The 14,407-nt window shown below is 49.3% G+C and overlaps 1 protein-coding gene and 2 non-coding genes across 3 annotated transcripts; 1 reads left to right on the forward strand and 2 right to left on the reverse strand.

Moving 5' to 3' along the window:
• Positions 1 to 354: 354 nt before the first annotated feature.
• trnae-cuc (transfer RNA glutamic acid (anticodon CUC)) lies at positions 355 to 426 on the reverse strand. Its single transcript has one exon. It is a non-coding gene; the product is annotated as a tRNA-Glu (tRNA).
• Positions 427 to 658: 232 nt separating this feature from the next.
• On the forward strand, positions 659 to 730 carry trnaw-cca (transfer RNA tryptophan (anticodon CCA)). Its single transcript has one exon. It is a non-coding gene; the product is annotated as a tRNA-Trp (tRNA).
• An 887-nt stretch (positions 731 to 1,617) lies between these two features.
• On the reverse strand, positions 1,618 to 7,492 carry LOC148838567 (lysophosphatidic acid receptor 6-like). Its single transcript, XM_088910048.1, has 3 exons — positions 7,269 to 7,492; positions 5,009 to 5,557; positions 1,618 to 3,327 (listed from the first exon to the last, which is right to left on the reverse strand). The coding sequence occupies exons 2-3, from the start codon at positions 5,531 to 5,533 to the stop codon at positions 2,734 to 2,736; spliced, it is 1,119 nt and encodes a 372-aa protein (XP_088766174.1). The 5' UTR covers positions 5,534 to 5,557; positions 7,269 to 7,492; the 3' UTR covers positions 1,618 to 2,733.
• Positions 7,493 to 14,407: the final 6,915 nt, after the last annotated feature.

Below are 14,407 nucleotides of genomic sequence, written 5' to 3' on the forward strand. Positions count from 1 at the left end.
TCACAAAACTTAATTTTCAAAAAAAAAAAACGAAACCACGAAAAAAAACGTTAGTGCAAGTGGAGTTCATGCTCTTTCGAATAAGGCAAAATCTTCTTTTGCCTCTCAACGGTCTTCTCTTTAGAAAAATTATCACTGATGTTTTCGTCACGACAATGTTGTACGGGTTTTAACAGGCTTGGCTTCACAGCCTTGTCAACGCGAGTATTGTATAAAGTGGAAGTGACTTGGAAAATCATATTTTATTGCTTTTATACTCCCCCACTGGGGGAATATTCAGAATAATCAACCAGAGCTTTTTGAGAATAAATGTTTTAAAAAGACTTGTTCCTATACATCCGTATAAAAAGCTACTTCCCTGACCGGGAATCGAACCCGGGCCGCGGCGGTGAGAGCGCCGAATCCTAACCACTAGACCACCAGGGAGCTGCGCTACAGTTTGGCACAGCCTGTTACTGTTTTTAGTGGCGCAAGAAAAGCGTATGTAAAAAAATTAGCACCCGCAATTTTAAGTTAATATTCAGTTAACTGGCTGAGAAAACAGAGGCTGGACAGTCTGTGTTCATCTCTGCGAGTTAGAAAATGAGAAGCCGAGACAGCGCAGTAACGCTGCAGCGGCAGCGCTGTGTAACAGCATTTTCCTCCCCAACTCTAACAGGACCTCGTGGCGCAACGGTAGCGCGTCTGACTCCAGATCAGAAGGTTGCGTGTTCAAATCACGTCGGGGTCAGCCTGTCTTTTTCCCGGCTTGACCTTTCTCTTTTCCTCAATTAGACCTGTTTAAACACGCTTATCGTTTCGAACAAGACGAAGGCACATTTCCAAGAGCAGGACGTGTTTGCATGCTTTGTTGTTCTGTTTTTATCTGTAGTATTTGAACACGTGCAGATTGAATGCAATAGCAAATATGTTTAGGAGGCTGTTCTCGTTTTCTCTTCTCCTCCTGTTTTAATTCAGTAAGTGATCTAATTCTCTTAATAAGGAATCGTTGCATTTGTTGAAATTCAGGTCTCAACACGTGATTAATGTAAAAATGCAGCAGGATCATCAACAGCTGCCCTTCTCTATTGTAAAGGATCAACTTCTAAAGGTGCAGAACAATGTACTACTTTAATAATAAGTATGAGCTTATCACACAAGCTATCAGCAGGGAGGAGAGAAAAGTGATGAAACTAATTCATAAAGAGGGGTTATTAAGAGGCCAGGACACAGGTAAAACCCCAACTCTTTTTGACGACTACAGAGTCAGGACTCAAACCTGTAGCAAGACCAAGGGTTTGAGACAATATGGCGACCAAACAGTACTTTCACAAAGTTTATGATTATGTGCTTAATTCAGAATTTGTGAAATTCTGTGATACTGTCAATTAGTTTATTTTGTTAGCCGAGATTTAATTATCAGTCTGAGCAATTGGGACAGCTGATCCCCTTCAAGGATCTTGTTGAGATACAGTCAGAGGGAGAGGCTGGGGGCTGGGAAGCACAAGGAGCCCATGGGTGTGACTGAAACACATTCCCAGTGCTGTTGATGGGGGGGGGACTGAGGTGTTTTTGAAGCTGGATGGGGTTAGACTGAAGCAGCGCTCTCCTGGAAACAGAGAGGAGACAGATGCCAGGCTCATTGAGGCCTTATCTTTATTGCAATTGAAAAACAAACACTCAACACATAGAGGCAATTCTGTTCATGTAAAACACTGGCAGTGTCCCCCTGCAACCTGTTATCAGGCCCGGAAGCTGCCCGATTGAGCTTGGCGCTCTGCGAGAAAGTCAGAAAAATGTGTTTGCAGAGTGCACAGAGTTGTGCAAGCCTCCAGCACCTCTGAGGTGCACAAAGTGAAAAGGTAAACCGGAATCCGCTTCCTGGTCTGTAGAATTCAGATACCGCAAAGAAAAAGGCATTTTTACTCAGATACGGATATTAGCTCTAGATCTGTCTGCAGTCAGACTTTCCCTCCACCCATCTCATTAATGCTTAATCTCTTTCACATGCCTAGGAAATTTCCAAAACAGATGTTTAATTAACAGTTTGTTGCATTTTCGACAGTGCTTTTCATCCCACAGAATTGCAAAGTGCTTTCCAGTACATGTAGGGATGCACTTTCCTCACCACTGAAGCGCAGCCCCGCCTGGGAGACTCGGGGCAGCCGTTCTGCAGCAGCAGCTCCAGTGCTCAGTGAAGAATTGCTTCGCCAGCAAAAGCAAGAGAGAACTTTTAGACCAGGAAGCACGGGATTAGGCAGAGAGGGAAAACAGAGCTCCTGCTGGATGGAGCCCTATCATTTGTCCCCGGTTACTGCACTGGCTAACACACCTGGCTCAACTAGAGAAAACACAAAAAACACAGGAACCTCCCGGAGAACACAACAGAGTCATAGCCCCTCCACTACAGCCTTGACCACTACTTCATGCTTTACATTACAATCCCAGGCCTGGCTTGCACAGGAATTACAGGGTGTGTGGAGGATCTACAGAGTCCCTCTCCTTTGAGTCCTGGCACAAGAGCTGAAAGAGCACCCTGGGGTGAAAAGCAATCCACAGTTCCCACAAAGCCACAGAAGGAAAACGCACAGCAGTGTCTTTCCAGCACAGCACTCCCCAGGGACGGAGCGAGAACGGAGGCACTTCAACAGCTGGTGCTTGGAGCTCATCCCGTGTCCCCTGGCCAAGACCCCTGATCAGATCAGGTTCAGGATGCGTCATTTGGCACTAGGATACAGGGACACCCATCCGTTTTCAGATGGCAGCATTCTTCTGCCGCTGCGGCGGCTTCTGACCCAGCTTGAAACACCGGGCGCACCCCCTCCAGTTCCAGCGGAAGCTCTCGGAGGCCAGGCAGTAGACCAGCGGGTCCAGGCAGGAGTTGAGGCTGCAGAGCGCCATGGCGACGCGCCGGGCGCGGTAGGTGAAGTGGATGAGCGGGCAGCCCGACAGCACGCCCATCCGGCGCAGCGTGTGGACCAGCTGGTTGAGGTGGTAGGGAGCGAAGCAGAGCAGGAAGACCACCAGCACCAGCAGCACCATGCGGAGGGCCTTCTTCCGGATCCGACCTGAGCCCGAGGCCGAGGCACCCGGCGCCGCCCCCTCCACCGAGCGGGGAGCGCCCCCCAACAACTTGCAGGCGATGAGGGGGTAGCAGGTGGCGATGACCAGCAGGGGCAGGAAGAAGCCGATGACGGCAGCCAGGATGCTGACGGTGGAGATGCGGCCCCGCCACGCCTCCGAGGAGAAGTTCTCCATGCAGGCAATCTTCCCCGTGGATTGAAAGGGTCTGGTCAGGGGGCCCTTCAGCGTCAGGTACAGGATCACTGCGGCCAGGACCACCCATACCTGGAGCGGGGTTGGGAGAGAAGACCAGTCACTCTCGTGGCAATGGGATAAAGATCAGATAAGAGAGACCACTTTATTGGCCATATACAATTTCTTGCATTAGGAAGTTGTCTTTTCACATACCCCAGCTTGCCCTCCATGAGACACACAGGCGCACAGATGGGGAGAGAGATGCTTGGGGTCAGAGCGCAGGGTCAGCCCCTGGAGCAGTTGGGGTTAAGGGCCTTACTCAGGTGCCCAATGGAGTAGGATTCCTCTGCCGGCCACAGAATTTGAACCAGTGACCTTCCAGCCATAGGCGCAGATCCTTAGCCACAGTACCACCACTCTGCCCCAATGCCACCTAATCCCACAAGATGCCCAAATAACTCCCTAATGGATCTCGAATGGACCTCCCACCACACAGCAGGAATCAAGTCTAAAACTATATTGGACCAGGTACTGGTTTGTTAAACTCCTGTGGGGAATAAGCTGCTACCTTCACCTGACCGGCTGAGGAGAGATGGTTGGTCAGGAGGCAATTCAAAATCCAGAAAGCAGACGATCCCACCAGAGAGATTTGAGCTGGCATCTGGCCACATGGAGCAGAACCTATGTGTGCATCATTCACAAGGGAAGGAGTAGGAAGCAATTTACTGAGGTTTCAAGGATCATGAGAGTGGAGAGTTCTGAAAGCTTGGAAAGGTTTTTTAAAGGGTCTCGGAGAGAATGAGTTTTGGAAAAGCCTGGGGTTTGGAAGACTGAGAGTGAGATCTAATGTTTCTGGAGCTTAGCAGCAAAGCTGCCCCATTACTTCGAGTCAGGCGCTTGAGAAGAGTCTACTCGAAAAGGAACTTTGTGTTTCATATTGGTTTATAGTTTATATCTGCAGTTACAAAGGTCGGTGTAGGACAGTGTGGAGCCTACTGCTGAAAACGTAGACTTGGATTATAAACTGAGCGTCCAGCACAGCTAAATGAGTAACTGGCCACATCTGGGGTTTCAGATAAAGTGGAGGTTTCAAATAATTTTGGCTAAGCTGTGACCTCTTTCTAACATATCACTAGGTGCCATTTTGACTGGCACTCAGCTGGGTTTTAGGTTAGATGTCAAGAGAAAGGATTGGTCAGTTCTGTGTAGCTCTGGAAGCCCTGTGGCACTACACGAAGAGGATGAGCAGGGCACACCCCTGGAAGGAGAGGATCGTACACTGGTAGTCCAGGAGGGGGTTGTATCCCAGTGTGAGGCCATTTTTCTTCTTTTTATTTTCTTTTCCTTTTAGCCTGTCCCGTCCTTACCTTTTCCCACAAGTTTAGTTTTTATTTGGGCCTTGCGCTCTCTGCCTGCTCTCCCAGACTGGACCCCGTTAGATAGGGCAAGTCCAGCCTGGGCGCCGCTCTACAAGACGGCGCAGCGCCGCTGTACTTAACAGCGTATTTTTTATTTTTCCTTTTTGTTTTGTTTTCTTTCGGTTCTCGCTAATCCCACACCGGTGCCCCCGCCCCCTCAGATGGGGCGTCACTCATACCGGTGCTCGCCGCGACTCCTCCCACTGCCGCATTGTTACAGCCCGTAGCCCTGCCACTGGCCTGGGTCAGAGGTCAGGGGTCAGAGGTCAGAGGTCAGAGGTCAGAGTGAAGGGTCAAGGGCAACAGAGATGCACTGGGATAAGGGGCTGCCGCCAGGTCGGGGAGAATCTTACCGCACAGGACAGCAGGATCCGGTGCTTGGGGCTGCGGAGCTTGAGAGACTGCAGCGGGTGGACCACGGCGATGTATCGGTCCACGGAAATGAGCATCAGGAAGAGGGACGTGCCGTACAGGTTCCCGAAAAACAGCGAGCCGTTGACTTTGCACAGGGCCTCCCCGAACGGCCAGTCGTTGCCGCGGGCGTGGTAGGCGATGTTGAGCGGCAGGGTGAGCGCGAAAAGCAGGTCGATGGCGCACAGGTTGACCAGGAAGATGTTGGAGGGCTGCGTGGCGCTCCGGGTGCGGATGAAGTGCAGCAGGGCCATGGCGTTGCCCGCCATGCCCAGCACGAAGACCAGGCTGTACGCCACTGGGAGGAGCACGTACTGGAAGTCGGCCGTCACGGCTCCGCACTCCCCCGTGCCGTTCTCCTGCGCCGCGAAGGCAGGTGAGGCCGTGGGGAGGGCCTCTGAGGGGGCGCCGGTGCCCGAGGCCGACATGACGTCTCTCAGAAGGCTGCTCTCGGGGGTGCTGCCCATGGCGCCGGGGTCTTCCTTGAAGCCCTAGGGAAACAGACAAAGTCCGACATGGGCTACATCTCAGTCGGGGGCTGAAGTGAGCTGTCCTCAGACTGGGAGGCGGTTTGGGATTCTTTCTGATACAACGCGCAGCCCAGAGGCAGGGTGCGGTTACTGCAAGTCAAGCCATTGGAGTATGGAGCCCATTAGTCCATCCACGCATCCGGTTCCTAGCCACGTCTTCCGATTCAGGTCGCCAGGGAGCCAGAGCCTATCCTGGCAAGCAACAGGCACAAGGCAGGGTACACCTCTGACGGGACGCCAGTCCATCACAGGGCACACACAGACACCCATCCTCTCGCACTCGCACCAGGGCCAGTTTTCCCAGGAGCCAATTAACCTACCAGCATGTCTCTAGACTGTGGGAGGAACCCCACGCAAACACAGGGAGAACATACAAACTCCCCACAGACAGCACCCCAGGTCCAGAATCGACCCCAGGGCCCTGGGCGCTGCGAGGCAGCAAAGCTCACCGCTGTGCCGACTAGCGCCGGGGATAACGTGACTCCAACCTCTTGCTGTCCCTCTCTGTAGCTGTGGTCACATGAGACGCGTTGCGCCTACTGGGGCAGTACCTCATTTGCAAAACAGCTGTGAAGCAATTTCTGATTAACGTCAATTGTCGTAACAACTGTCGTAACAAGTCTGAGTCAAAAAAGGGACAACTCTTGAGGGTGGAGTGCCCCGTGAACTTCCTTCTGCCCTGAAATCTCCAATGGTGTTTATCCCTTAAACCGCTGCCTGCCTGGGTGTATGCTGTCTTAGATGCTGACTTAGGCTAAACTCTGTTAAAGGAGACTTTCATACTGGAAGTGAAAGCAGAAGAAAGTGCATCTCATGTGACTGCTTGATGGGCTGCAAAAAAAAATCTCTCTTTTATGAACCCAGGCCTCTTTCACAAATGCGGGATTGATTGATTGATCTATCGGTATAACACGTGTGATCTTATAGCGATGGGATCATTTCTCTTTAGTGTTTCCAATTGTTCGTCTTTTTCACAGTGGGGGAAAACAAAGGTGTGTTTAATCTGGCCGTGCTTCCAGCTTATTGGCATAGAAATCGAATTTTTCAAACAAATCAATGTGTTGGAACGATAGCGCTCCGCCCGGCCTCCTCCCGTCATCCGTGCCAAGACAGACCTCCGTATCTGCCGGCTCGGACAAATATTTATCCAGGGCTTATACGGTAAAAAAGAAATATAATCAAACGAACAATTCGAACAACTTAGGTGGTGTTCTCGATCAGTGGTTAAAGATCTCTTAAACCCAGGTTAATTGAAAAGATTATTATGATTATTATTATTATTAATAATAATAATAATTTCATATGGAAGCTGACAGAGAGATACGCAGTTCCCTCATCTCGGGAACACAAGAGAGCTACGGAATAGGTGATTTCATACGTAATAATCTAAATGAAAACTCATGTAATTTACCGTTAAAACTTAATATTTAGTTATTTGACGACGAAATATTAATTTGGAACAGCATTTCTAGAGAACGTTAATTTTGCCATTAAAATCGTATGATACCTGTTTAGAAAATACCTGTATATGAAAAAAGGTTTGCCCAGTGGCTCCTAAGGTGGCGAGGCAAACGATAAAGCAGAAAAGGGACAGGTCAGACGCGTTTACAGTGTGGTGTCTTGCGGTAATAGTACGAGTAACACCGTGGATAACAGCGGTGACAGGTATTACCTGTAGCCTTGTGGACGGGCCAGGTGTGTCTTGTCGCGGTCAGGTGAACGGGTGCTGCAGGCTCCGGCGACGGTCGGTGCGCTCTCTCTGTCGCGCGAGGCGCGTTTCTGTCCCTCCGCGGTGTCCCTGCTGACCCCCTGCTCTGCGCGCTTCTGCCCCTCGCTCCCTGGCGCCTCCCTGGACTCCGCGGCTGACTGGCTGCGAGCCGTCTCAATGGACAGGACTGCAGCGGGCGCCCGCGGGCCACACTTGAAGGCTTCCCGATCAGGTGACGTTTGACGAATGTTATTTTTTTTTTTTAGAAATCACCCTTGCCGTGATTTCGCGATTAGCCCTGTCCGAGACCGTGCTCCGGATTCATCTCGTGCTTGCACAAATAGAGTAATCCGGAAACGAGGTTGTGAATCTGTTATCGTGCGGTTTTTGGTACAATAACGACACGAATGAATACGAAAGCCGTGTGATACAGGCGAATTCGTTGTTTGCTCTGGTCGTTTCTACTAAGCGCAATATTATTGGTGGGTTGTTATTAACAGGACAAAGTCCGCGAGCTGGGGCACTTATTGGGGGCGGGGGCATCAGGAAATTCCTTGAACCAATATAAAAAAATCAGCTCAAGATCGTCTAGGAGAACAGCTCAAGGATTTCACTGCCTCGCGCTGGATGTACTTCCTTAAGGGGAAACTGGAAGTGCTCATTTCTGGCAGGGAGGCTGGTCTGTACCGGGAATAAGCCGGAGTGAGAGACACACCCGAGCTCCGCTCGCTCCTTGCAGCTCCGAGCTCGGCGAATAGGGCGCCGCTAACCCAGACCTGTAGCTATGTGTGCGCTAAGTTTCGCTTTAGTCAAACTCTTGAGAAATGTCGAGCTATTTTTATTCAACTCACAGCTTTACTGTTCCACAAATCATTAAAATCCCCAGTTTGGGCGATATATAGCAGTACAGTGTGTCTCTAAGATTTGCTTCAAAGCTGGAACCTACAGTGTCATTGCAGTACATCTCAAAGCTCTTGACGAAACGTATTACAACTGAGAGTCCTAAAGGCGTGATACTGTACATCCCGTGGGAGCAAGTGCTCAAGATGTCAATATTAGCGCCACCAGTACCTCTGCTCTGCTCACACTAATGCTGGGCTGATTTCTGTTAGTGCTATTGTCTCTTCTCGGAATAATAATAATAATAATAATTGCTTACACTTACACAGCGCTTTTCTGGACACTCCACTCAAAGCGCTTTACATGTAATGGGGACTCCCCTCCACCACCACCAATGTGCAGCCCCAGCTGGATGATGATGAATAGATCCAGCTAGCGGGAGTATCCGCACTAGAGCTCTTAAAAGGGTTGTGGGAAACGGGGCAAGTCACCCACCCATGGGGCTGAAGTCGATACCCTGGCTTCTGTCAGAAACGGAGGAGAATCCCGCATCAATTATAACTACTAATTAGATCGGCCAAGTGGCCCGCTCTCGGGTGTAAGCTTTCTAATACTCTGCATCTGGACTCTCAACACCGGTTTCAGCCACCAGGGGGCGGTTTCTTCAAAGAGTGCGTTTCCATATTCGCACGAGGTTATGAGAGGAATCGACCCTCCCGGCTTGCAGTCTGATTCCTCTATATAAAAGTTCAACACTCAGCAAGGGTGGTCTATTCTGGCTTGGGACAGAACCGGTTAAAGGCCTGTGGCAGTACACTGTCAATGACTGGAAGGTTTAGTTTTCTGGGGAGTCCGTCTTGCCGGATAAAGGTTCAGTATAACGCTGAGATCATCATAAACGTGAAAACCCGATCGCTGCTTTCTGAGGGCGCTAGGGTGGCATGTTAAGAGAAGCGTCCCTGACGAAATAGGTCAGCAGGTAGGTGAGATTTGAAATGCCATTACTAAGGGGGCGCGGAAAGCCGAGTAGTAAACGGACCACGCTGTTTACTGGACAGTTAACATCGGTCTCGGCCTCAGCCCCGGGTTCGCCATTCCCCGTATTAACCAACGGGTTTGTACTCCAGGGTCCCGGTCAGTGCGACAGTATGGATAGAAAGACTGGCCCCGAGGTGTAAAGCCCCCTGTCTATACAAATAATAAGACTGTATTATACAGCCGGCTTCATGTCGTGTTTTTGCCGGCCTCCTAGTAAAGAGGCGGCGAGTGGGTTAGTGAGTTCTTCTGTTACAGCGGGAATTGTGGAATTACCCAGTTTGCGCAATCGCGCCACAACCGAGCCCGTGACTGCAGAAGCGGCCGGAGTTCCTGTCGGCAGAACAGAAACTCATTCCGCGAGCGGAGCCTCAGAAGCTCCAGAATGTTCCAGAATGTCTGCGCTTGTCAGCAGACGGATGTTACTTAACGCGGTGTGGGATATTTTGCAAATCCATGAGCGTGTTTCGCATTAAGGAAACATGAGCTGTAAAAAGGCGTCTCATTTTTCTTTTCGTTTTACATATTGCGCCTATAAGCACCGTCGTGTAAAAGGTTCCTCATCATTGTCTCGGCATTAGATACACTGCCCCCCTAGTTGTCACGTTCGCGTTTCACTACTCCTGGAGGCCAGTAACTTTTTACGAACCAGGTGAAACACTAACTGCCATTTTGACTTTTAATCCTCTAGAAAACCGTTGTGTGTGAATCAAGAGCAAACCATGACCTGGAATCAAACTCAATACAATACGGAACGCTAGCTCAGAATCTGCTTTGCGTGTCTATATGCTGTGAATATCTTCTTATGTACGGGTTCAGTATGGTTTACCCTGTTTGTGATCTTTATATTATTAAGCTTGTGTTTCCACGTTTATTTTTCGTCGTAAAGTTGTCTTGATTTTCAAGCTAATGCGATAGATGATATGATCATGGTCACTTATCTATACCAGAAGCAATGTGGCACCTGGAATTGTCAGGACACCGTACCTGTGTCTCTTCGGGAGTGGAAAAACGAGAATTTGCGCAATATGAATACGGTAGAAAAGGCAAAGCCATTGAACTAACACAGAAACCCTGCACGGTTTAAGGATGTTGCTCAGTTGTTTTATTCCGGACGTCCGACAAAGTCTTTAGTCAGCTTCTAATTTAAATTAGTCTTTAAACTCACACCCTCTGACTGAAAGACGACAGTCCTAACCGCTTCTCCGCGCCCTTTTCGTGTTAGGGAGTGAGGCTGACTGGCGTGTATCTTCCGGCCGTGAGTAAGATTGTAGCATCTATTGTAGATTAATCAATCGCGTCTGTCGAAGACTGTGGTATGAGGTCCTGCCACACGGTGGCAGTATAGTCCAGGTTTGCTGCAGCTGTCTCTGCTACACGCCAGACTGTGAGTTCAATGAGTTCACGTACAGAGTGTTAGATAATTTTACAGCTGATCTGCAAGTTTCGTTTACTTTCGTACTAGCAGTTGTAGCAGAATATCCTCAGTATATCACAGTTTACCGTGGTGTGTTACAGTTTGTTCTATCTTACCCCAGTTTCCAATCTGTGTTGTGTTACAGATTATCATGTAAAAACTCAAGCAGCAACAAATTTACAATACAGTAACACGAACACACACATTTTCACCTGCAAACTCACATGGTCACATAACCCCGGCCTCTGTTCTCTGTTGACCTCAGTGCTGAGTAATTCCCTTATCCCAGAAGTGCTTAACATCCCCTTGTCTCCAAAGCATTGTGTCCTCACCCCAGACTGACCCCTCTCGTACTGTCCACCTGCTCACAGAGCCAAACACGTGGAATTTCAACACCTTATCTCAGTGCGAATATGCTAATGGAAAAAAGAAACACAGCATTTTCTGGAATGAGAATACTATAGCTATAGTTTATGTACTTTCACAAAAAGGTGTCAATTTGTTTTAAGCCCTCTGACCAGCAATACAGCTTGTGCAGTGAGGCATTGCAACTTGCCAATCGCACGAAAGCTCGTTAGGTGCACTTTTACCCAACGAGGTCCAGGTGGAATAATGCCTGATCAGGTCAACTTTAAAAAGGCCTTAATTCAAAGCTTAGGTCACTGCAAGAAAAAGGCCACACTTAGTCGGTTTTCTGTGCATTCCGTATTGGCTCGAATGTCACCAGAAGCAAGGGAGAGGGCCATTGGCATGCTGCAGGCAGGCATGTCATGTGCCAGCATTGCCAGACACTATGGAGTAAGCCGCTGTCCCGACTGCAGAGAAGGTTTCAGCAGACCTGCAGTACAGATGACTGTCCGAGATCTGGTCTCCCTTGAGTGACCACACCAGAGCAGGACTGGTCCATCTGAGAGATCGTTTCAGATCTGCCACCCGTACTGCTGCTGAAACTGCCGGCAGACACAATGCCCACACCAGTGACAGGACAGCGAGGCTCCATGCTGCTGGCCTCAGAGCAGGGCGACCTGTCAGAGGCCCTCTGCTCACACCTCCTAGACGTCACACCCAACTGGCTTGGGCCAGACAGGGGCTGCGATGGACTCGTCAGCAGTGGCATCAGGTCCTCTTCAGGGATGAGTCACTCTTCAGCCTGTTCCACGCAGACGGGTGGTCCAGAGTGTGGACTCTGGTGTGTTTCTTTTTTCCATCAGTATATATTCCTGATATATGGATTACTGAAGGAAGACAAGTCTGAGAAACCCTTCAGTAATTAACATCTGGGAAGGTGGCTTTATACTTAAACTGGCTCTTGGTAAACAGGAGCTTATTCCAGGGTTCCAAACAGAAGCAGCTTCCTGATGAGGGATGAAGATATTCAGTTATGACTGTGTCTTTTTTTAAGGGACATTCAGTTAGGTGCAATGGTTTTGCAATGACCTGTCCCCTTCTTTTTATGCTACTGGTCTTCTTGCTTTACACACTTTGAAAGTAAATTCAAGCAAAAAGTGCTTCCAGATGGACCTGACTGTGAAAAGACTCCATATAAAATGCTCACAACTTATTTGGCGTAGCACTTGCTCTCACAGGTTGAGGCATATACATAAATACCATCTGTATTTAATCAGTGACTTTATTGCTGGTGTGGAAGGAAGACATGGCCTCCAGAGATGTTATAAGACAGAGACTTTTCCTCTCTAATACAGGAAGTCCACTGTGACATCATTTCCTCCCTGCTGGCTGCTGGGCCCCCAGTGGCTTGCTTGGGGCTATCTTTAGCAGCTGTGAGTCAGTGTGTGCTGGACTCCTCTGTCCCCCCTGGCAGCATTCCTCAGCCAAATTTAGACATGGGGTTCTCATTGCTTGAAGCATTGAGTCACCCCAAATCCTCCTTCCCCCTCCACGCTCAGCCTGTCTCTCCACCCATCTCTCTGTTTCTCTCCCTGTTCCAGCTGGGCTGAGAGTGCAGGGATGCTTGCTGTGTGATGCTAGGCCACAGCAATGCCATGTGGTTCCGTTTAAGATAGTCTGACGAATGCTGCATTGTGATAGCCTGATGCATTGTGTGTGTATGTGCCTGTCTGTCACTGTGACTGTGTAATTCTGGCCAAAAAGAAATTATGCATGCACACCTACAGTATTTGATTTGTTCCAAAAATGTTTGTTGGAACACTGTACACATAGTCAACATATTGAAGCGCGAGAGATCTCTGTTGAGACAAAGACTGAAACCATGACACACTTTGCACTAATTCTGTACCTCCTACCATGGGAATCTTCTCTGTGCTGTAGAGAATCACTTGGATTTCCTGCTCAGGCTCCAGGGTTCGTACTGTGTTTTGTCGTTTTAGGTTTCTGAGCTCCTCATCTGTGTTTTTTTTGTTAGGCCTCCTGCGTCAAAATGTGCCTTTATAAACACAGGGACTTGACCCGTTTCAGCGTGACTGTTCTACAGTTCGTCTGCATCAGCCTAATCCAGGATATGGGCTTCAGCAGTATGACTGCCCTTCCTGCGACCCTCAGGACGCCCTGTGTAACGTCCTGCAGTGTCTCCTTTCCTCAGTCCTGCAGGCGTTTCAATGTCAGACTTGCTCTCTTACAGTTCTGTCTTGTCCAGATTGTGAAAATGTGAATGAAGTCCCTCATTCACATGGGCTTAAGGGCTTAACAGGGCTTAAGCTGTTGGTGTGTGACATGCCTTTGTTATTCTATCTGCTCCCATTTATAATATTTGCTTACACTTATATAGCGCTTTTCTGGACACTCCACTCAAAGTGCTTTACAGGTAATGGGGACTCCCCTCCACCACCACCAATGTGCTGCCCCACCTAGATGATGCGACGGCAGCCATAGTGCACCAGTACCCTCACCACACACCAGCTCTCAGTGAGGAGGAGTGATGAAGCCAGTTCAGAGATGGGGATTATTAGGAGGCCATGATTGGTAAAGGCCAATGGGAAATTTGGCCAGGACGCCGGGGTTACACCCCTACTTTTTTCGAGAAATGCCCTGGGATTTTTAATGACCACAGAGAGTCAGGACCTTAGTTTTACATCTCATCCGAAGGACAGTGCCTGTTATATAGTATAGTGTCCCTGTCATTATACTGGGGCATTAGGACCCACATGGACCACAGGGTGAGCACCCCCTGCTGGCCCCTCTAACACCTCTTCCAGCAGCAACCTTAGTTTTTCCCAGGAGGTCTCCCATCCAGGTGCTGACCAGGCTCACACCCGCTTAGCTTCAATGGGCTGCCAGCTGTGAGTTGCAGGGTGACATGGCTGCTGGATTTATCACACTTCCGGTTTAAATACAGATGGAAGTAAGGGGCTGGTACTGTACATGTAGGGTTGAGGGTGGAGGTAGCCGTGGTGGAGTGTGTGTAAGTGTGTGTTAGCCTCTTTAGCCAAGGAGCAAGCGGCCCTGTCGTTGAAGCAGGGATCCTCCGGGATCCTTCCAGACACAGCCAGAAGAGATCCTTGGCTCAGCACAGCAAGCAAAATTGAGGTTGAATGGTCCTGTTCTTAAATGGACGTGTAGGCGGTTTTCTATGACAGAAAGAATGAGGCACTCTATTAAATAAAGTACTGTGGGATCTTGGAGAAAGGCTGCTAACCACATTGTGGAAAACGATTCACTGAGCTCCTTCACAGTGGACTGAGACCAGGTACTTGAGTCAGTGAGTTTCTGGGAACCACACTAAAGAGCACCGTTGTCCTCTGGTTCCTACTACATCTTGTCACCTTCATGATAACTGAAATGTGTGGGACGATCATCCCTTGACAGACGTCCAGCAGCATGAAAAAGGCCTCAC

This window comes from Atractosteus spatula, chromosome 3 (assembly GCF_055471065.1).
Source record: "Atractosteus spatula isolate fAtrSpa1 chromosome 3, fAtrSpa1.hap1, whole genome shotgun sequence".
In the NCBI taxonomy this organism is placed as follows: Eukaryota; Metazoa; Chordata; class Actinopteri; order Semionotiformes; family Lepisosteidae; genus Atractosteus; species Atractosteus spatula.

Excerpts from the sequence above, each read along its gene's own strand:
- LOC148838567 (XM_088910048.1), bottom strand. The coding sequence starts at position 5,533 with ATGGGCAGCACCCCCGAGAGCAGCCTTCTGAGAGACGTCATGTCGGCC. Across the intron at positions 3,328-5,008 it reads GGATCCTGCTGTCCTGTGCG|GTATGGGTGGTCCTGGCCGC; the intron begins GTAAGATTCTCC and ends ACCCCGCTCCAG.